This window comes from Patiria miniata, unplaced genomic scaffold (assembly GCF_015706575.1).
Source record: "Patiria miniata isolate m_02_andy unplaced genomic scaffold, ASM1570657v1 HiC_scaffold_5, whole genome shotgun sequence".
NCBI lineage: Eukaryota > Metazoa > Echinodermata > Asteroidea > Valvatida > Asterinidae > Patiria > Patiria miniata.
The window spans coordinates 11,860,652-11,884,447 of record NW_024037072.1 but is presented as its reverse complement, the minus strand read 5'-3'; the positions used below and the strand labels follow the sequence as shown (position 1 = coordinate 11,884,447).

General features: G+C 41.4%; 1 protein-coding gene across 1 annotated transcript; it reads left to right on the top strand.

Moving 5' to 3' along the window:
- The first annotated feature begins 130 nt into the window (after positions 1-130).
- On the top strand, positions 131-23,479 carry LOC119741071 (regulator of nonsense transcripts 1-like). The gene is made up of 21 exons (XM_038216721.1): positions 131-516; positions 1,330-1,481; positions 2,576-2,665; positions 3,473-3,682; positions 4,696-4,908; positions 6,003-6,172; positions 6,527-6,625; positions 7,297-7,405; positions 8,283-8,490; positions 9,998-10,068; positions 10,718-10,865; positions 11,793-11,924; positions 12,936-13,079; positions 13,712-13,925; positions 14,928-15,045; positions 16,216-16,515; positions 17,704-17,878; positions 18,542-18,632; positions 19,335-19,711; positions 21,885-22,016; positions 23,157-23,479. Exons 1-21 carry the CDS (start codon positions 325-327, stop codon positions 23,259-23,261), a joined length of 3,450 nt encoding a protein of 1,149 aa, XP_038072649.1. The 5' UTR covers positions 131-324; the 3' UTR covers positions 23,262-23,479.
- The last annotated feature ends 317 nt before the right edge of the window (positions 23,480-23,796 follow it).

Below are 23,796 nucleotides of genomic sequence, written 5' to 3'. Positions count from 1 at the left end.
AATGGCCACACTTTGCCACACTCGTCCTCATGGCATCGAGCAGTACGCCCCCACAAGTTGCTCTTGTTAATTTTTGGGCTGCAGCGCTTTACGATCTTTGGCTGAAAGTAGATCTTGGGGACGAGGCTGACACTTTGCCACATTCGCGATCGCGCCGTATCGCGCGCATGTTGTGCATGTTCCAATGGAACTTCCAATTTCCACTTGAAATAGTTAGCGGAAATCTTTTTCCTCGTTCGACTTCCACCGAATTCCGAAGAAATTCAAGAACCACTGTAGAGTGTTTCTTGTGTCCAGTGGTAGAGGAGAGTGTGTAGCTTTGAAATGAGTGTAGACGCGTACGGGCCGAGCTCCCAGAGCTTAACTTTTCTGGACACGGAAGATGGCGAGTTACTGGGCGCTGACACGCAAGGCACGGACTTCGAATACAACGTGGGGGACTTCACCCTGCCGTCCCAAACACAGACCCAGAGCCAGGCATCACAGCTTGATGTAGTCTCGCAAAGCCAGAGCCAAGTAATTACTCCAGACATCATAAAGTCTTTATCAATTTAATGTGCGGTGACAAAAGGCTAAGGCATAAATTGCAAGAATAATAACATGAATAAAATTTGTTTTAAATTGTGAACATGTTGAACTTGAAGGAGGAAGTTAATGTCAGGAATGTTGTGCAATCATTCACTAGTCACTGACACTGTGCCGTTTGTGGAGTGAAAGGCCATTCTATTTTTTTTAGTTTTCTGAGTGTTTTTATCAGTTTAATGTGATTTGATTTTGAGGAACCTTACGTGATCTAATTTCTACGAATTCTGTCCCAACCACGTCCAAGCTTTTGATATTTTGACTTTCAGTGAAAATAAATTGTGATTTTCTAATCTTATCTGAATTTTTCATTTCAGTTTCAGTATTTTTGTTGTAGGCCTAGAATGCCCCCAAATTACAAAGATGGCGGTATCAGAGAAACGGCTAATGATTGAGTGAAGGCCGTTCTATTTTTTTAGTTTTCAAACTGCTTTTTTTTGGTTTAATGTGATTTGTTGTACTGCCCCCCCCCCCCTTGAAACTCCTCAAGTTTCAAATTTCAATACAATTTATCCCTTTCTTAATCATTTTTATACCCACGAATTTCTCCACAATATACCTCAGGTATTGCAGCCTCCAAGTTTGATGTCAAAGAAATGTTTTACACACCACTGTTGAAGCACTGATCTCAGTCAGCACGCATGTTCATGTTGTGATTTCAGATTTAAGAAATAAGTAATTGATAGCGAGAGCTCAGACTGTACTTGTTGTAGTCGGCAACTTATGTAACATTCATTCCTAATCTAGGCCGGCTTGTCCCTGGATGCAAAACCAGCTCAACAGAATGGCTTTGTTGAAGACGGTGTGGCTGCCACTGTCCAGACACTGAAGGAGCTGACATTTGAAGAAGATGAAGAGGAGACTTACTATACCAAGGATCTCCCCGATCACGCCTGCAGGTACGGCCTGATCTAGACGCCATGCTACTGCCGTGTCAAACTCAATTAATTTGACTTGTGAAAATTCGGCACGGGGATAGCAGGGCGTTTAGAACCATTATGCTCGGCAAATTGAATTCGGTACGGCAATGCCATTTAGGGCGACAGGGCTGCCGCGCTATTGTCATTCTGAACAGTAGTGGGGCGGAACTGTTCTAAACGCCCTACCATTGCCATGCCTAATGCAATTCAATTCTAAGTTGTTGCAAACACTTAAGGAAGGCGCATGCTCGCAATACCCTCTCTTGCATCCGCATCACAGGCAGTGAAATTGGCATGAATTTTTTGATCGTGCTGAAAGTTCATCGAACTACTTTGACCTGGCCAATTACTCCAGATGCATTGAGGTTTGAGTATTAAGTTAGGCAGTTAGAGCAACTGCCGTGCTGTAGACGTGCTGTTGCCGCACTCTTTTCAATTATGTTCGGCGCAGCAGTAGCACGGCGTCTAGAACTGGCCTCACTCTTCAAATAACCCTCCCATATTCATCAAGATCATGCGGATTTTGAGGGATTTTGCATGATTCAGGAAGGTAGAATCTATCCACAATCTTTGTACGATTCAGTACAAAGAATGTTACACTGGGCTTTTCTTAGGGCTGTGCATCAGAACGGGGTACCAGAGTACCCGACTGTTGATGTCAGGAACTGGTTCCAGATTATGGAATCGGATACCGGCAACCAACTTACTTGGCTTAAAGATGGTACTGGTACTAAACACCCCATGAAATTATTCAGTCTGGGTTGCTCCCATTTAGAAGAAATCAAGATATGTAGGTAATTTCCAATGATCAGTCAATTGACTGATCGTTGGAAATTAAGAATGTAGAGTAAATAGCTAAAATCGTGTTTCATAAAATAAAGGTTGTGCATGGTTTTTCACTGTTTTCTCAAAAAGTGTAATATCCACTGAGCTGAAACTTCAACAGTTAAGTTTTGAATATTCTTCTTTGGATTTCGAGTGGTGTTATTTATTGGAAACGTCAATAACATGTACTGTTAAAAAGTAAAAATAAGTTTTTGCCTCAGTTCCTTTGTATATTGTATTTTATTCAGGTATTGTGGAATTCATGACCCATCTGCTGTGGTATTGTGCAACACCACCAAGAAGTGGTTCTGTAATGGGCGGGGAAACACTTCAGGAAGGTGACTTGAGTTTCTCTCTTTAATTGTCAAGAATATTGGTGACTGGCTTACCTTACAAAGCCTGTTCTTTACTTCCTATAGTTGCAATGTACATTCTTTAACAAGTTTAAAAAACAAATGGGGCGGCTTATGTTTTAGCGGGCTGGCCTACTCTCCCAATAAATCCTTGAGGGCAATTCCATGGTAACTCGTGTTATATTTAACATGGGTTCTTTCATCAACTCTGTTCTGTTATTTTATAAAGTCAAGGCATTTAGGGTGCATTCTTCTCACAGACGATCCCTTGGAGTTAAGTGACTAAACTACAAGAAAAGAGGCCCCACAAAATAGATTTCTGTTATTTTTTTGAGTTAAATTCACTGTACAAAAAAAGGATGTAGCAAAAATTCAGATACATTGCATTTGGAAACTTCCTCATACTGTGCACTGTTAGAAGACATTTTGTTCAGTGTCCATACATCATACCGTTCTGTAAAAAACAAAATGAAAACAAGATGCTGGAACGACTCCCTGAAATCCATAATTTTTGCCAAAAAAAAAATTGTTTTGGATAAAAAGTACAGTTTACCATACTCCATCTCACTAGCACGCCACTCAAATGAAAGGTCTTGTTGTCCACTTTAATTTCATACAACATATGAAGTTGTGATGCTTGTAAGTTGTAGTTCAGCAGATTTCATAAATTGTCCTGTTTTGTAAGGAATTGCCATTATGGAGAACACTATCACTGAAAATGTACTTCATAAAGAGCTGCAGTCTTATTGATTTTTTTCATCGATACCTTGGCCCTTTTCCTCTCCCCAACAGTCATATCATCAATCACCTGGTGCGAGCCAAGTGTAAGGAGGTGACCCTCCATCGTGACAGTCCCGTGGGCGAGACCGCCCTGGAGTGCTACAACTGCGGCTGTCGCAACGTGTTCCTGCTGGGCTTCATCCCGGCTAAAGTGGACTCTGTGGTGGTGCTGCTGTGCCGTCAACCCTGCGCGACCCAGAGCAACTTGAAGGACATGAACTGGTGTGTTAACAAATTATTGCTTTCTCTGTTTTTGAGTCTTTGAGAAGTAATGCGAGGATAATAAAAATGAAGTCATTACTTGCACTGCTAATTGTGAAGTAAACTCTCTGGTCATTTGTATATGGGCAATTCCATAATTCCTTCATGGGCAAGTCGCCAACTCGTGAACGAACTTGTGAACGAACTCGTGAACGATCAACTCTTGAACATACACAGTCATGTTTTACTATACTCTCTAGGACAATGCTTTGTGTTTCCCTTTGTCCATTTAAAATAACACTCTCCATGGACTAAGCACATAAACTTACTACAGAGGACCGTTTCCAACAAAAGACCCAACTCCCGAGGACTGAAAGGATCTTTTTTTATTCCTTTGGGTGTCAGTCCTTGGGGGTTATGTAGAACACGTACACACACGTTTACATTACATACCCTATGTGGACATTCCTTTGTTTTCGCACAGTTAAGGAAAACCGGAGGAAAACAAATTTTTTACTCACACTGTGAAAACTCTCTCAACCCAGATAATTTATCCTGATTTCCTTGAGTACTCCTCTTCATTTTGCGATGATGACCCTAACCCCAATATGCCTCTAAACCTGTTTTGCAGAGAAGGCGAAACCTTATGTGGACCTGGCTTAGTCCACATAACGTTCAAACAACCTGCGTTGTGTGGACCTGTTTTGTTGTCAGGTCCACATAAAGATGGTAAGGTTGGTACACACATACACAAGTGTAAACACCTTCAATCGTGGACCCCCTATTGTCCCTCTTTTGTTAAAACTTTTTAGTAAGACCTCCTATATGTTTTGTACACACACATCCAAAGTGGACCTTTGGTCAATCGTGGACCCTATTGTCTTTTATTGTTCAAGGTTCACGATTTGAGTGTGTATACATACACACACCCTTAGCACTTTATAGTAATCTGGGTAAAACTGAATATCAAATTTTTAAGCTCCTCAAAATTCCACCAAATGTGAAATGTGTTGCTGGTTGGACTCTTTTCACAGGGATCCATCTCAGTGGCAGCCTCTGATCCAGGACCGTTGCTTCCTGGGCTGGCTGGTCAAGGTCCCCTCTGAGCAGGAACAGCTGAGAGCCCGGCAGATCTCGGCTGCTCAGATCAACCGTCTTGAGGAGCTGTGGAAGAACAACGCCAACGCCACGCTGGAAGACCTGGAGAAACCGGGGGCCGATGAGGAACCGGCCTCGGTCATGCTGCGGTATGGAGGGCAAATCAGTTCAAAATATCAGTTGAAAAAAATATTTGACAGTTGTACACCAACTCAATGTAGTAGACATTTTAGTAGATTCTTTCTGCTTTCTGTTCTGCTCCCATGCGGAAAATAATACAAGCAGCTTACCCTGAATATGTGGTCTTGTAGGCCTATTCAAGACTTTTAATGTTTGAGCCTTCCAAAACCTAGGACCAAAATATTGGACCATCCACACCAGTGCAAAAGCAGCCAATTCTGAAACAATGGGAGCTAGTCCCATTGAACAATGCCACAGTTGTATCCTGCTGCATTCGGTGACCACAGACTCTGAGGCATTTTGGCTTTGAGACTTTTGACCTGATGGATCTTGCTACACTGTGCAGGCTTGTTATTTTGACAAGTAGTGCATGTTTCTGCGTTGAGCAGGATTTCTAGCCAGAATAACCTATGGGATTAGGGTTCATGACTGATGACATCATACAAATACAAGGTCAGGTGTCTGTTTTCGACTAATCGTCAAACAGGTCAATACAGTTTAGCATGAAACATGCAGGGTTCCCAACCACTCTGGAAAGCGGGGAAAACCTTGAAAATGAGTTTCCATTTTTCCAGTAATTGAAAACTCAACGAATTTTGGAAAACACCAAAAATCAGTGAAAACTCAAGGAATTGGACAGTAACCCAAGGGAAAGGTTTTACTCACGTTACATTTTCGTAACGTGAGTAACCGATTTTGTGCGTCTTGTTTATCATATATAAGACATTTTTCTGGATGTCATCTACCATGGGGATAACAGTAATTAAACCTTTTCAGTAAGGTAATTACAGCCCAAGGAACTCAAAAGTACATCAAAAATGTAACGTGAGTAACCGTGGAATTGCCCATATGTGCATCTTGTGCCATGTGTCCAAGTTGTGTCCGTTGAATGACTGACTGACTTCCCAGCAACCTCATTAAAGTGAAAATATTTCTCTTCGAATTTTTGGAAACTTTTCAGTTCGGGGAACCCCAAGCTATGTTTTCATCTTTACCTATGTTTATGGTTGTCCTCAAGAAGGTGTTTTTTTTTAAAAGAAACTTGTGTCCATTGTTGTCTCAGATACGAGGATGCTTACACCTACCAGAACATCTTCGGTCCTCTGGTCAAGATGGAGGCTGATTATGACCGTCGCACCAAGGAGAACCAGAACCAGAGCAACATCTCCGTGCGTTGGGACATCGGTCTGAATCGCAAGACCAGGGCATTCTTCAACTTCCCCAAGAAAGAAGGTAGGAAAGCCAGCTCTTATACAGAAAAAGTAACAATTAGTTAAAGTTACATTTATCATGGCTGTGATTTTTAAATGTTGCAACGATTTGAAAAAGAAAATGGTTAATAATATGTTAAAAACTTGAACGAAATCCTCATGAAATTAGGGCTGTACATCAGAGCCGGGTTCCCAAGTACCCAACCGTTGATGTCAGGAACCAGTTCCAGATTATTGGATCGGGTACCTGTAACCAACTTTACAAATTATTTACTAACTTCCAAGACAATGAAAAAGTAAGGTTTTGAATGTCATTTGTGGGATTTTTTTTATTAAATGTAAGCCTTGTGACATTTTCTTTTCTTGTCTGCGACAGATTTGAAACTGATGCAGGGAGACGAATTGAGGCTGCGTTACCTTGGCGACCTGCAGGAGCCGTGGTCAGGAGTTGGACATGTAGTCAAGATACCAGACAGTATCCTTATCAAACAAACATTCTGCCATATATTTGTTCAACAACACTGTTAAATTTATGTTGTAATTCTTTAATCTATATAGAAGGTGCTTGTTGAATGTAGGTTAACAATAATCCTTGGTCCGTGTTCGCTGGTGTTTTAGAGTCACGTTGAACCAAAAAGCATAAGGAGCAAGGTTTAAGCCAGCATGCTGATCAAAAAAGTTTGTAAGTTTACTCGGAAGGTTTCAATCTGCCATTGCTTTTCCTATTTGAAATTTGTCTTGATATTCTTGTCTGTCCAAGAATTGGTTTTACAGAGCACTGAATTCTGTTTCTTTGGGCGTAGAATGCCATGGTCCAGTGGTTACGGTGTTGGACTCTTGTACAATGGTGCATGGGTTCGAACCCTGCCAGGAACATGGTGTTTGTGTCCTTGGGCAAGACACTTAACTACAATTGCCTCTCTCCACCGAGGAGTATAAATGGGTACCTGTGAGGGTGGAGGACCAAAATGTGTGCTGATATCGGTGGATATTGGTCTTGTGGCCTGATGATAATGGTAAATAATAATTGTAAAGTGCTTTGAGATAGTTGATACGATGGAAAGCGCTATAGCATTACAGTTTCATTTTTATTTGTATCCTCATATCTTGCAAGGGCGTTTGTTGTTCCTTAGCCCCAGCGTTCAGATTATGGAGATGAGATCTGCGTTGAATTGAAGAGCAACGCCAAAGTCCCAGTCAACTGCATCACTAACTTTGTGGTGGACTTCGTCTGGAAATCAACATCATTTGACAGGTAGGTCAAGGTATTCTGTCCAGTCATTTCCTTTCTTGTGTTTACATGTACACTGAGTAGGTCATCTTAGTTTCTCCAAAAATATGACACTACTGATAAAGGAGTTCAACTTGTTTGTTCTAAGCACTCATCGCTATGTGTACAGAAAATATTGTAGGCACATCATTTACATGTGCGGAAGAGCAGACCAATGATGGAGTCTATGTTTGTATGTTAACGTTTGTCCTAATTGTCTCAACTATGAACGATGTTAAAAAGCTGATAAATACTAGTAGCAAACGACAGAAATTTCTCAAGTTTGCTGAGAAGCAAAGTAAAGTCTGTCACGAGTCAATGTGGCCCATCAAGCCAGCGTTTATCTCCTGTTTCAGTGACATGAAACAACTGAGAATATTTCTTTTCCCCCTGGATGGGATGCCAGTCCCTCCCATGTTACTCCCCAGCTAATGTCGGTACCCATTTATACTCTTAAGTGGAGAGACGCAAGTGGGTGTGAAGTGGCTTGCCCAAGGACACAACATATGACCAGCAGCTGGATTTAAACCCCTGACCCTCTGATCGTGAGTCACGATCCCTAACCACTTGGCCACATTCCCAACAAGTCTGTTTATGATGACAGTAAATAATTTTACCTTTAAAAAAAAACTTCTTTATCATTTTTTAGTACTTTATGTATGTGCAAAATGAAGAGGTTCTTCCCTAATTTTTCCACATTACGACGCACCTAAAAAAACCCACTTTTTGGCATTGCAAATGGCAAGCCAGATACTGGTGCATGAGTTGCAATTGCATGTTTCCTTGCTGCAACGTGGATCCTAAGCATGGATGCTCTTGTGAAAAGTTGTAACACCCCTGTTTCCTTGGCTCACCATCTCAGGATGCAGAGTGCTCTGAAGACCCTAGCCGTGGATGAGACGGCCGTCTCCAGCTACCTGTACCACAAGCTGCTGGGCCACGAGGTCGAGAACATGGTCATCAAGAGCAGCCTCCCTAAACGCTTCTCAGCACCTTACCTCCCCGAGCTGAATCACTCCCAGGTCTCTGCTGTACGCACCGTGCTGACACGCCCGCTCAGTCTCATCCAGGTAGGTTGCTTAACTTTGAGTCCAATTTTCATGGAACAATGGATCCCATACGTGTCACTTCAAAACCAATGAGAATACCGTTTGTGGAATACAGTGTGTACTCACAATGATTCGTGCACGTAGTGTGCGAAGTACACACATCGTATTTATTTGGGTGTATTGAATTTCAAAAAAGTTTGAATTTGAAATTCTGAATAGGCTTAAATGATGTTCTGACAATATTTAAGACCTATCACATTAAAAAAAAAAAAAAACTTTGTCCAGCCAAAAAGGAGTAGAAATTTCCAGTAAAATGTGCTGAGTCATGATGAGTCTGCAGTTTGTTGTTTTGGGATTTTTTGTTTGAGTTTTCTTCCCTACGATTTTTTCTCTGGTTTTCCTTTTGTTTTTCAATACAGAGTTCTGTGGACAGTATTTGTAATGGGTTTTTACTAATTAATGAAATTAAGTTAACGTTTTAATAATCTTCAATAAAAAAACATATTGGAGCACGTATTGTTGCATAGTACATATTTTAACACCTCACCCACAGATTTTGTGTCTTGATTGGCCGAGAGCGAGTCACATGATATCTTTCTGTGCACGGCCAAAAGTACTATACCCGTAGCAACCAAAGTACTATACCATTAGCAACCAAAGTACTATTTCCACGGCGCGGTAGTTGTGTGCAAATGCATGCTGATGTGCGCGTTGCGCGTAGCGCGTTTTGTTCCAAAGAGAGCGCGCCACAGAGTTGGGTTCAAACATTTTGCGAAGGGGTAGTTTGGAAGAGAGAAATACATTTTCCACCAATTTTTTATTAAAATTGAAGTTTATTTCAACTGTGTTCAGATTTAAATAACTAAAAATATTAAAACCAAGCAGAATCTGTGGGTGAAGTGTTATAAAACAAATATTGAATGCTTTATCTTGTGGTGAAGTAAAACTAGCCTCCCTCGGTGATCCATGGAGCATTCTATTTTCCCTCGGCTTCGCCTCGGGAAAATAGAATGTCCATTGATCACCTTGGGAGGCTAGTTTTACTACACCACTCGAAGCATTCAATATTTGTATACTTCAGAATTTTTGTCAATGTGGTACATGCAGGTGAAATTCACTACGATCTAGTATATATTCTTAGGTGACCTCTTAGTAATTGTTCTGCTCCAAACTGCCTTGTCTATTACTCCCTTCCCTTTGCGGGACACAGTGTGTTCATGCACTGATTGGCCCAAATATGGCATGAAGTACGCACAGCTTGTTTCATTTCTAAAATATATAAGTGAGAGGAGTATAGTCTCGGTGAATGGCAGCAATGCATTCAAGAGTCTGCCAAACTCGCACTACCAAACTAGCATATTGAAAATTTAAGTTCGCAGTTTGCATAATTTGCAGTGTTCCATTACCCAACTTTGTGGATAACAGTTACTACCAGCTGGCAAAAGAAGCAGACAATCATACTTATTGTTTAAGTCCGTGGAAAAATAGGAAATTAATTTCCTTGTTGCTACCATGTCTGTTTCTCCAGGGCCCACCTGGTACAGGGAAGACTGTGACCTCTGCTAGTGTTGTCTACCATCTGGCCAAACAAGGACTCGGGTATGAAAGTGTTATTGCTTCATTCAGTGATTGATTTGTCAAATATGTAATTAACCCTCCAGGCAAAGCTGTTGTTTCAGTCTAAATCAGTCAAGTGACTGTTTTTAACAGTTAAGGGCTCCCAGCTAATACATAAAGCAGGATTGACTGGCTGTGACTGTTTATTTAACTTGATGCTTTAACTGTTGGTGATTGATAAGCCAGCTGTGCCTGCTTTTGTCTGTTGACTGAATTTGACTAGTCAGCAGGGGTGTTAATGTTAAAGTTTACAATTTGCTCATCAATGTTATAATCATTAATAACAATTCATCAAAACTACTTTTTTTTCCAATTTTTTTTGCCAACTACAATATTGAGTACTTAAAATACAACATAGGATGTTATGAAAGTAATTGTTAAAGTGTTATCTCAGTGGATACATTTGAAACAATAGAGAAACCCATGTTCAATGGTTTCTGTATATTTTTTTTTAAATGGCAGGGTCAAGCAGGCACTGCCAGACTCCCATTTGTACACAACTATTACAATAACTTCATTGTCACAAAAGAAATCCTGTCTTGAGTATATTTTCAAGTATGTAAATCGTAAAATTCCCATGTTAATTGCGTGATTTTCCCGCTACGTGCATGATTTGTTTTCCCCACAACAGGCAAGTGTTGGTGTGTGCTCCCAGTAACATCGCCGTAGATCAACTGACTGAGAAGATCCACCGTACTGGTCTGAAGGTGGTCAGACTGAGCGCCAAGAGCAGAGAGGCTATCGATTCCCCAGTCTCCTTCCTGACGCTCCACAAGCAGGTCAGGCTAATGTGTCTCTTTCTCTTAACCCTAACTACCCCAAACTCCATCAAAATCCATCCCCCCATTTTGGTGGATTTTGGGGGACTGAGACTAAATATTGATGGAGTATGATGGACTTGGGCCTAATGGCCTGAAGCAGTGCTAGGGGTATCCGATTGATTTTGCCTAGCTTCCTGTACTGCTATTGTGATAAAAGCCATGTGTAGCAAGTCCGTGAATGTCAACCAGTGCATCAGTGGTGGATTCCATTATGCCATGTACAGTTCTGTTTTGAACGCACAGTGATTGATGGATTTTGATGGACTTGGTCCAGTTCCTAGTAAAAAACGCTAGGGAGTTAGGGTTAATAAAGGCATACAGCATCATTTGCAAACACTCAAAAACGAAACTGCCAATATATTATGATATATCTCACTTGATTGTAAGTAAATAATAGTATGAAGCATCCTGTGAAATCGTTGAGCCTGGTATGATGTCATTCTCAAGAAAAGAATGATTTTGTATGAGTACTTATGATGGCTAGGACCTAACAGTCACTGAGAACAAATGTGTTTCTCAAATGCTACATCCATTAAACGGCAACAAGGCAGCTGTTGACTTCATGCGTACACTCAGGTATGCTAGGTATATGCATGTATTACTTTCCCATGACAGAGTCGGCACTTTGGCACTCCCTGTGGCCTATGGGTTCTATGCACGACAGATCCCGTGAGATGCATGTTGATGGTTGAAAAAGAACAGTGATTTTCATGTTTTTCAAGCACCAGTGGACACGAAACATTGAACAGCTCAGTGGAACATGTCTGCTGTAAATTAATAGCTGAATCAGACTTGACTCAACTTCCGTTTCATGACTGTTATGTCACAGTCGTAAAAATAATTAAAACCTTACACAAGTATTTTGTTGTCAATTTTCTATTCTAGGTGCGCAACATGGAAGGCAATGAGGAGCAGCAGAAACTTCAAGCCCTCAAGGAAGAGATTGGAGAGTTGTCCAGCGCTGATGAGAAACGTTTCCGGACACTCAAGAGGAACAACGAGAGGGAACTACTGCAGGTACAAACCATTAGACCATCTATATTACTTGAGTGTGGCCCTAACTTTCTAACTGCAGAACCTAACTCCTTTAACTCAGAGTTGTACTGATTCGAGTCAGTGACTTAACTCACATCTAACTTGAGTCACAATTTTCAGTGCCACAACTTTAATTGGGTATAGAGAGGTAAAGTTACAAGTGTTCGCATGAACGTGTACACACAGGACCCGCGTTGCATCATAGATACTCGCATGAACGTCACCAAAATATTGGTTGCCAACACATCTACAACTGCTGGCTTGCCATATGCAACGCCAAACGAGTGGTTTTGGCGTTCCTCATAACGTGAACAAAGGGAGGTAAATATTTATTTCATGTCTCACGCTTTGGTGTGAGACAAAAAGGTTAAAGGATTGAAACAGAAGTTTTATAAGATGTCACATTATCTACTGTCTTAATCATTAAGGCTAGTTCATACTCGACGCGAACGCGAATTTGTGATTTCTGGGCAAGTATTCGTACTGCGAATTCGTAAAGTTGAAAACATTTGAAGTCCGATGAATTTTGCGGCCAATGCTTCGTTACGTCAAATTCGCTTCGCATTTGCATGAAGTATGAACCGGCCTGTAGACTTGAGAAGATTATCTCAATAATCAGAAATATTTTTCAATTTTTTTAAAAATGCTCGCGTACACGGATTCTTTGAAACACCTATCTAATTCTTTTCTGCATACACAAAACGGGAACGCGAAGCTTCCAGTACCTATTGCTGTGTGCGTTTAGCAAAATACGTAACTTAACCTCTCTAGTAACAGGCAATTGGCTCGACTTGAGTCACTTGGGGAAAACGATTTGACTTATTTTCATTGACTCGTCATGACACTGCCCTTACTTCCAGTTGGTAGTTTAGTTCCTGTGCCTACTTCTTTGCACGATACAGTTTAAAAACTTGTGATGTTTCAGGCATTTTGCCAAATATAAAGAGGTGAGGTGTTCTAATAATGGTTTTTGTTACTTCTTTGTTAACGCAGAATGCTGATGTGATTTGCTGTACCTGCGTTGGGGCCGGCGATCCACGCCTGGCTCGGTTCCGCTTCAGGGCAGTACTGATTGATGAGAGCACACAGGCCACTGAACCGGAGTGTCTCATACCCATTGTCCTGGGATGTAAACAGGTACGATTGCCTTCATACCCATGTTTGGGGAAAACTGCCAGTTATGTCTTTCAGTGAATATTGAAGTGTTTTGGGAGATTTGTAGAGTAATGGTTTACCCTGCTTCTTTAAAGGTAAAGTAGATCATTTGCAGCTATCTAAAAAGTAAGTGATGAAATTATTGTTGAAAAGCATACTTGGTTTAAGATGGGGATGGCAATAAACTCACTGTGAAACTATTCTTTCTGGCATGCTATCATTTTGAAGAAAACAATAAAAGAAGGCCATTTCCAAAGATGCGTTCAGTGAGGCATTTTTGCCAGCCGCGATGGTTTTGCCTGCATTGGAGGGCATTCTATGTTGTATTCTGCCGATGATATCTAAGCCAGAAAGGGGTGTTAAAAAAAATACTCCAATATCTTTCATTTTACGTATTCATTATTGGTGCAGAACCATGTGCACATATTTTATATGTAAATAATAAATCATAATTTATTAAACTTATTTTGCCTCTCTCCACAACCAGCCTGTTCGAGGGAACATTACATCGAAATTCCTCAATCAAAGTTGGCAAGTTCGCATTAAAAACAAATTAATCCAAAATACATAATTGTACACCGTTATGAATAAGATGTATTTTTGGTAATCTTCAGGCAATTCTGGTCGGCGACCATTGCCAGCTGGGTCCTGTCGTCATGTGCAAGAAGGCAGCCAATGCCGGCCTGTCCCAGTCCCTGTTTGAACGGCTGGTGGTTCTGGGTATCCGACCAATCAGACTGCAGGTCCAGTACCGCATGCATCCGGCTCTGAGCGCATTCCCCTCCAATATCTTCTACGAGGGATCCCTGCAGAACGGCGTGTCGGCATGTGAGTTTCCCACCGGTCTCAAATCTTGTTTAAACGGTCAAACACTCTTAGCATTTATCTTAACAATTTAATGACAGTAAAATGTGCTCATAGGCCCAATCTTGACCAAGTGTGGCCCCTAAGATTGACAAAGTCCACTATTTGGTATTCCAGTGGAAACCTCACTTGGAATTATAAAATCTCATCCGTTTTTTCCTAATATGGCCATACTTCTTAAATACAGGTCCCAAAATTTAATCTGTAATTCATCATAGGATCCCTACACTCTGTCACGATATGCCTATGATAAAAAGTTTGTGTTAAATGAAAGCCCACTTTAGAATTTACCAAAAGTTGACATACTTGACAAGCTGAGCTGTCGGGTAGGGAAGAAATTGGGTATTTATCTACTTTGCCAAGTCAAAAATAAGCCATCAGATTCGAGACTTAACTGTTATACATGTTGAACATTCTGTGTTATCTAGGAAGATGTACATAAAGTACAACGATTATGGTTGAGTTTCACAGACACGTATCCTGTGGTTGGACTATTCTAGTTCATTAATTTAGGAACAGCTTGACCCAAACAATCCCCAACCCTTCAAAATCCAACTGCATGTTTTGTTGGAATCTGTTGGAGTGAGTACTGCACTAGTAAACTTATTATGCTTTACATGGGGTCAGGTATACCACCATAATCAGAGTCCAGCAGTTTGGGTGTTGAGTTTACCATATGGTGTTGGAATTGCAGGAGTGAGGAAGGTTCCTAGTAAATCACTCAGGGGGGTTAGGGTTAATAGGGTCGCTTGTATCACTGGTTACCATTATCCATATAAATCCACAATGTACAGCAGGGAGCCATGGCTGGAAGGTTTGAGAATGACCTTTGACCACAGGTCACCCACAGATCTTTCAAACTCTGATGATTCTGCATAGGTATAGAGTTCCGAGTAGACCAACCATTCATTATCCATTGGTTAGTCATTAAACCTGCTCTACTTCTTGTCCTTGTTTTACTCTTAGCGGATCGTATCAACAAGGCTGTTGAGTTTCCCTGGCCCCAGCATGACAAGCCCATGTTCTTCTATGCCACCTCAGGCCAGGAAGAAATCTCCAGCTCTGGAACTTCCTTCCTCAACAGGTAACAAAGTGCTACTGTTAATGTGGCATCAAATTTCATTTCCATTTTCTACATCAGGAATTCTACTTGCTCTAAATGTGCCAGTCTTGTGTAATACCAAATGTGACGTGTTCTGTCAAAACCAGATGCTTCTGGGCAGAGGTTGAAACTGAGATAGGGCCAAAAAATGCTGAGGGGGTCATTTTTTTTATTTTATAATTTGTGCATATTTGTAATCTTGAACATGTCTTAAATATACTTTAAAAGTTTGAAACCCTATTTTGAACTCTAGTATTTTGATGATTTGTTAAGGTATATCAGTTAAAGAAATGTCACTTCAAACAGGTCTTAAAATAGACCCCAAACTTAAACTGCGTTTTCTACTTTTCGACTCGATGAACTTCAAATAGCATAGCTTTGCCCAGGAATGACTAGTTTCAAAAATTATACCACCTATTAAAAGGAAAATGTACATATTTTAACAAAATGCAAAAATCTCGTTTTTGACCTCATGTCCAGAAAAGGCTGATTTTGACAACAGGTCACAAATATGCATGCTGCCAGTAAATTGACCTTTTACTGTTTGTGAATTGAGCCACGCTTTTAAGACAAATTTACATGCATGTCGTATACATGTGCATGGTACCAATATGCATTCGAATTGCACTGCGAACATTGTACATACTAGCATTGAAATACTGTCAATACACCTATCATGTGTGAAGTGAAAGATTTCTAGTCCCCAACAGAATTGAGATTGAAATTTCTGAAATATGTATTTATGTTCAACTTGCATGCTTCTGTTGAGACACCTTTGGATCATTCCACATTTGTGACATCACAAATCTGCCTTCATATATAACCGGAAACCAAATATCCTTTTTTTTTCCTCATAAAACTTAAAGCTTGTTGATTGTAATTTTTCATTTCCTACAGCCCATTTTCATTTTTGCGCTTCCCATTTGTAAATTGTATTTGAGAAAATGTACAGTAGAATACGTGATACGCCCACTAATACTGTAATGCATTATTTACAATGTCAAGATATGGATAATTTAACAGAGTATTGAATTTTGGTTGATGGTTTGAACCATTGAAATTATCCATATTTTAACACTGTTAATAAGGCACTAGCAAAGTATAAGACACAAACGTAACTGTTACATTTTTTTTGTTTGCTGTGTGTCTCAGGACCGAAGCATCCAACGTGGAGAAGATCACCACCTGTTTCCTGCGGGCCGGCGTCAAGCCTGAACAGATCGGCATCATCACCCCCTACGAGGGCCAGCGGGCCTTTATCGTCCAGTACATGCAGTACAGCGGTCCTCTCAACATCAAGCTGTACCAGGAGGTGGAGATTGCCAGCGTGGACGCCTTCCAGGGCAGGGAGAAGGACTACATCATCCTGTCCTGCGTCCGAGCTAATGACCACCAGGGGATTGGGTTTCTGAACGATCCCCGCCGGCTGAACGTTGCCCTCACCCGCTGCAGGTGAAGTCAGTTTCCTGAGGTTTGATGTGGAGGGGCTAGGGGACTAGGGTTGGAAACCACGATATGTACTAACAGGCATTTGCCTCAGAAAGACCACTGTTTCACTTCATGATCAATGTAAAACATTTTGCAGTGAAAATATTGCTCCTTTATTCTTTACCGCACAAGTCACATACCACTAACCTCATAGAAAAGAGAACATTTTTAGAACCTTGGTAAATATAAATCCCAACATTCACAGTGAAGTCTTGATTGGCATCCAGCCTAAAAACCCATAAAAACCTGCTGAATCCTTGTTGGTTTGTGCAAAATGAATGACATTTGAGAGTGTATATAAATAGATGTGGGTTTCCCCCCATGATGCAACCCCCCCCCCAAAAAAAAAGAGACCCCTCTGCAGTAACCTCTTATGGCGCAGTATACAGTGAATCGTACCAATTTTTGAAGTTCTCTATACAATAACAGATGACTTTGAGTGGCATTTGTAAACAGTTGCTGTTTCCAGGTTTGATAGTCACATGACAGTATTTCCCTACTTTCACTTACGGAAAAGTCAGTCGATTTTAATTGGCCCTCAAGCTTTGCACATTGGCAGCATGGCTATTTAGCCTAGTGGTGCGCATTTACAGGTAGTACTGAAACCGAGTACCCTATTGAAAATAAACAGGTATCGGTAAAAGAAACACAACCCAAAAATTCAAATCCTGAAAGTTGCCTAAAGAGCTTTATAGCTTTACTGTGTAAACTGCAACTTTCTGGAGCGTTGTCTGTTGCATGTTAAAATGCTCATAAACACGAAATATGTTTTGGTTTTCCACGTATCCCTGCTTTCATTTTGAAAATTCCCCAGAAATGGCATTCAAAACCTTTCTTTTTCATTGTCTGAGAAGTTACTCAGTAAATCAAAAAGTAAATAAAAAAACTAAACTGTTCTTATATTTGAGCCTTAGCAAGGCCTTCTTCAGAGGCAAATGACAGAGGAACAAGAAACAAACATGTAGGGGACACGTACACTGAGCAAGTTGTAAAGTTACTAAGTAAGTTGTAAATTTTGTTACGATCCCATAATCTGGAACCTGTTCCTGACATCAGCACTAATGCACACCCCTAATAGGACTGATAGGGTTTAACAAGAAAATATCACACTGTATTAACGTAACAATTTCTTGACTGCTGTGTGCATGTCAGGTTTGGCGTGATCATCGTGGGTAACCCCAAAGTCCTGTCCCGTCACCCTCTGTGGAACCACCTCCTGACCTACTACAAGGAGCAGAAGGTGCTGGTGGAAGGCCCTCTCAACAATCTCAAGGAGAGCCTGATCCAGTTCAGCAAGCCCAGGAAGCTAGTCAACACCTCCAATCCGGTGAGAGCTCTTTGACTCTCTCATACTAACAATTTAACTTTAAAGCTGGCTCGTTTCTGTCTAATGCGACACAAGTGCAAAAGTCTGTGGGACCTTGTTGCATTGAGCCATTAACACCAGTGCGTAAACTGCCAAATCTGAGACAATGGGAGTTAGTCCCAGTGAACATTGCCACAGTCGTTTCCAGTTGACGTTGGCAATGATGGACCCGGAGGCAGTTCTGCCTTGGAAATTTGGACCTGTTTGATCTTGTAACATTGGGCACGCATTTCATTTTGGCAACTCTTGCAAGTTGTATTCAGAAGGGTTTCAAGACCAAATATCCAGGAGGGTAAAGCCGACCTAATTTCAACCTGCAATTTTCTGGCGCTTCGACGGAACCATCGGCGTCAAGCGTACAAGACATGCTCAGGTCACAAAACTGAGACATTGTGTGATTATTATGGAACAAGCAGCACCTCGACACAAACTAAAAGTCAGTCGGCAAATGTTCCTTGTTGTTGGAAGGACGACCTGAGGGCGGCTTAAGGGTTACTTTAATTTGTGCACAGAGTCGTCATTCATTGTATGGCGTTACTCTTGGGTCCTGATAAACCTTGAGCCAAATCCAAACATGGTTGTCACCATAAATTTACTAGTTTTTCTTCATTTGTACTTGTGCAGGGTGGTCGCTTCATGACAACAGCCATGTTCAGTGCCAAGGAGGCCATGATACCAGGAAGCATTTACGACAGATCAGGCATGATGAACGGAGGTAAGATACAGCCATCCCTGAAAATGTAGAAACAGTAATGTTTGGTAGATCAGACTGGCTTGACTAGGATACGCAGTAACCAGTGTGCGTACTTGACCTACCCTAAAAATTATGATGATTTCTTTTGTTTTGCCTCTATTTTAAGCAAATTCTGCCTTGAAGTTGGATATATTGATATGCTTTTCTTTTCTTTGGCAACTGGTTTTGGTGTTTTTTGGGCAAAGCTTTGGACCCTGTCGCTGATAATGTACATGCAACTTTCTCCAGGCAATCTCCAATTCAGGAGGAAAACAGCAGGACTCTTATATAATAGAATCTATGAAGGAATTCAATCAAACTTCATACGCTTTGTTTCTTCCAAGTCACCTGTGAAAATTCCTTGTCCGACTTTGCCCTGAACCCTAACTCCCTATAATTTACTAGGAACCATACCCATCCTGGCAAATTCCAACACCATATTGGAAACACACACATTTTTGACTTTGTTTTTGGAGGTGTGCCAACCCAATGTGAAAGACTGTCAGTTTAGGGGTACTGTACCCATCCTGACAGATACCAACAAACCATGCCGTTGTGGTTTGATGGGTTGGGGGAGGTTAGGGTTAATTCACTACTTTGTGTAGCTGCTTTGAATGTAATAGTCATTGAATACAAGGAACATTGACTGACATCATATTTTTTTTTTTTGGTTTATTTTGTCAGACTCAAGTCGTTTCATTCAAGGCCCAGGCCGCATCCATGACCAGATGGGCTACATCCAGCCCGGCCCCGCCCAGTTCGGCGGCGCCAACCTCCCCATGCCTGTCAACATGTTCATGCCCCCTCCCCCGCAGCCCGGCGCCCACTACTTCAACCAAGGCATGAGGGGTGGGGGAGGCCCGCCCATGGGCGGCGGCCAGCAGATGCCCCAGCATAGGGGCAAAGGGGCCCCGCCTTACTCCAAGAGGAGGGGGAAGACACCAGGAGGGCAGCAGCAAGGGGCAAATGGGCGTGGCCCCCAACCAGGAATGGGCGGGGCCAGTCAGCAGGGTGGGGGCAGCCAGAATATGTCCCAGTACAATCTGTCCATGCAGAGCCAAGTACGTGGCAATTCTTTTCTTGTCGTACATATAAGACTGGTTTATACAAACTGAGGCTTACTTTTATTCATATGGTAGAAGGAGCATAGTGTTTCAAAATATCACTTGGTTTGACATCTACATGTGTGCAAGTACAGGCTTCACAGCGAAACCTTTAAAACCTATAAAAACATATTTCAACTTGGGAGCCTATTTTAGTTTTTAAAGTAACCTATATAAACTATAGGTTTTCCCAGCCAATTTCCTAAAATGTTCAATCACTTCTGAAAATCGGTCAATCAGTTTTGTCTGAAATTGAGAATCTCTCTGAACACGCATTTCATTTTTGCTACGAGAGCATTCAACTCCATTTCAGTTCAATCAGTTAAGTGATTGAGCACCACCTTTCGTTTATGTCCATTCAGTTCATTAATACAAGACTTCTTTTTCGCTTTTAGAGGGCGATTTCAAACATTCACCATTCTATTTCACTTTAAAGGAAACATGCAGTCCAAAATTTTCATAACGTATTTTATTTTATATATACATTCATTTATGTGTATTAAATGTGAAATAAAAGCAGAACTGGTTCTGGTGTACGTTTAGTGTGGTAATTTGCCGTCCAAAATTGAACCCCCCCTTTTTGATTTTTGCGGCAACTCCAAATGAGGGCGCTGTTCATGACATAAACAAAGGCAGAGAAATCCAGGGCCCGTAAATGACGTCTGGGTACGAGACGGATTAGCGAAGCTACTGTGCTGTGTGTATGTGCAGCCGCCGCGTACCCGTACGTGGCATTATATGCACACGTACGAATGTGTCTACATGGGATATGTACAGTACACGTGGACGTGCCACGGTGCCACCGTTGTCGAATGAACACGACGACCGTCATGACCGTAAAAGTTCCGAAGACCGTCCTCTTCTTTCCTTAGCGAATCCGATGAAAATGGTACAGATTCGTCCGATTCGAATCTGAGTTCTAATGATTCAGACACTGACTCGATGTTTTTTTAGGGGCATGCCCAAGTTGCTGTAAAGACCAGCATCAAAGCACGACGGCTCAAAGTGCAGCGCAGAGGGCAGCGAACTCACTGGGCCCGGACCACTTTGCTCTGGTATTTACCTTCACTTTGGCTCTCCAAATGCTCCGATATTTCGGATTTACTGGAAATGAAGGCTTACTCCATCCTTGGTAGTTTTGCTACACCCAGCAGCCACACACCTTGTCGGCATGGCCGAAAATCGGGTGTTATTTCTCCTCGATTCCGAACGAAACACCAGAAAAACTTTCAGTGCCGCAATGTATATGTACATGTATTATGATGCACGCCGCAATGCCGGTGCCCCCGCAGCGCGGCAAGTCTCTGCCTCCACTCACGTCATACCCCTCGCGAAGTTTTATGTTAATGAAGCTTCCCTTTGTGGGGCGGAGTAGTTTGACCAAACATGTTCACAAATTATTTTCCCCCATTTATCTTAGAAAATAAACACCGCCATACACAAAATATTGTTAAGAACATCATCCTTTATTGATTTAAGCAAAAAAAATGCAATCAAAATTTTATTTCATGTTCCCTTTAAGTTTAATGACATCGGCAACAGATACAATGAGGGGTTTCTTTTTCATTAACCGTCATCAAGTTAGCTGTACCTGAAATCAATTTAGAAAAGGAATGCTTGCGAAAACGAATGACCGATTTTCAGAAGTGAATGAACATTTCATTAAATTGGCCGGGAAAACTTATATTAAAACCTATATTTTTATCAAGACGTATATTTTAACAACCATATTTTTTTTGAAGATTACGTTGTCAGTACAGGCCTACCTCTCTAATATTTTTATAACAAGCGTTTGAGAATTGAGCATTTGCATGAATTTGGGTTTAGGTAACTTTATATAATATGGAGAACGTAATTTCACGTTTTTTGCATCCTAAAAACCTATAAATGCCTATATTTTGGCACTTGGGAAACCTTAAAAACCTAAAGTTTGATTTTCAAAACCTATTTAAAGACGTACATTGATGAAGAGGGGCGCTGTGAGGCCTGCAAATATTATTTGGGGAACAACTTTTGACTCTTTCTACTGATTTCTGTTGTGCAAGATTTATAACAATGAGGAACCAACTGTGTTTAGTTGTTCAAAGCGTTTCTAATGAGTTTTCAATATTTGTTCTTCCTTTCTTGCCAGGATGGTACCATGCCATTTTCCCAGGGCCCACTGACCCAGGGTATGTCCATGAGCCAGCCGGGTCTATCTCAAGCTGGCTTCTCTCAGCCTGGCCTGTCCCAGCCCGGCCTGTCCCAGCCTGAACTCTCACAGGTTTGTCTCGTCTCACTGCTCTTGTTTTAAATCCCCCCCCCCCAAAAAAAAAATACCAAAAACTGAAGAAAAAACTTACTTGGCTTCTAATTGTTTCATTTTAGTCCTCATGGTATCTTCTCTCAACAAATCTTGAGTTATTTCTGAGAATGTGATGACTTATTGAAGTTTTAACAATTGCAATATGGAAACACTGTTATACAAATTCATGATACATGTATAATCTTTTTCAGAATCCAAGATACTTGGCTGTAAATAAAAAAACCAAAAAAGACAATTTTGTTTACCACAACTTAAATTGTTTTGCCAAAGTTACCAGCTGTGGCAGTCGTATAGAGTATCGAAGTGTGACATCATTTAGAACCAGAAAGTGTAGTGCAAACGAATGGAGTACGCGCGCGTGTTGGTTCACAGGCTGAATCACGCGCTAATGTCTTTCACACACATTTTGTGCGCGTGACGTATTTACTTCAGTACTCCATAGAGATTCAAACAGCTGAAAATAAAGTCCACTGAACATCTGGCATGCACAGCTTTTTGATAACATATGAATGAGTACAACAAAATGCCACATGTTAAACAGCTGCCATAACTGCCAAAAAAAGTTCACATCACAAACTGTGATGCACGTTTTTAATAAGTTAATGTGACCTCAGTATTGTCGACTTGACTTTGTGAAGGACTTGACTTCATCGTAATAATAATAATGTTATTAATAATGTGAATGTATAAAGCACACATATCCACCAATTTTGATGCTCAGTGCACTACATTATTATTACCCTGCTCATTGGACCAATAAAACATTCCAAAGACAATCTCAGCTACCTGGGAGTGTACATACATGTACAGCTCGATGCTGCCATTTCGGCGCAAAGCAGATAAAATCAATTGCAATAACCATCTCTACCCTCACAGGTACTCATTTACCCCTGGATGGGGAGAAGCAATGAGTGACAAAGTGCCTTGCCCAAGGGTGCACGTACCACAACCCCAGGCTGGACTCGAACCCACAACCTGCAGAATTCCCCGCACACCACAAATTCAGTGCTTCCAGACCACAAGGCCATGGCACTCCATTAAACATTGAGTGACTTCATGAGTAAACCATTGTATTTGTCTATTTTTGTTGGAAAACAGGACAGCTACCTGGGCGAGGAGTTCAAATCCCAGATGGACGCCGCTCTCTCTCAAGACTCCACTTACCAGGGAGATCGCAACTACCAGCACGGCTTTGGCTACTAGCCCACCCATGCCGCGACACGCTAACGTGTACCGAGCAAGAAGAGAGGGTGTGCTGAAAACTCCTCCCCAGACAGTCTGCTGAGAGGCAAATCAGATGAAGAAGGAGAAGAAGAAGACACAACAACGCAACACGAAAAAAAAACACGACACCAACCACCATCGAAGAACAACAGTGAAGACGCAGAAAGGTTCTCCTAGTAAAAACAAAAAAAGTCTGGAAAAAAAAGGAACGGGGGAAATGAGAGGAGAGAGAAGGGGTAACGTGACCCTGAAGCAATGGGATGCGACAAGAAACCGGCACTGCTGATACGATCTAGCAGATGTAGCTGCAGTTTCCTCTGGTCTGGGCATCCATTGCAGGTCCCGTCAATTGTGACGGGGTAGGGTCGGGAAAAGACGGAAATAAAATCAAATTCAAATTTGTGAAAACACCTCAGCAACACAAAGCAAAATTTGTTGTCATTATTCTTACAAGGGCAAACCAAAGATCCTCAAAATCCCTGTTTTCTCTTAAACGCTTCGGTAGTTATTCCGA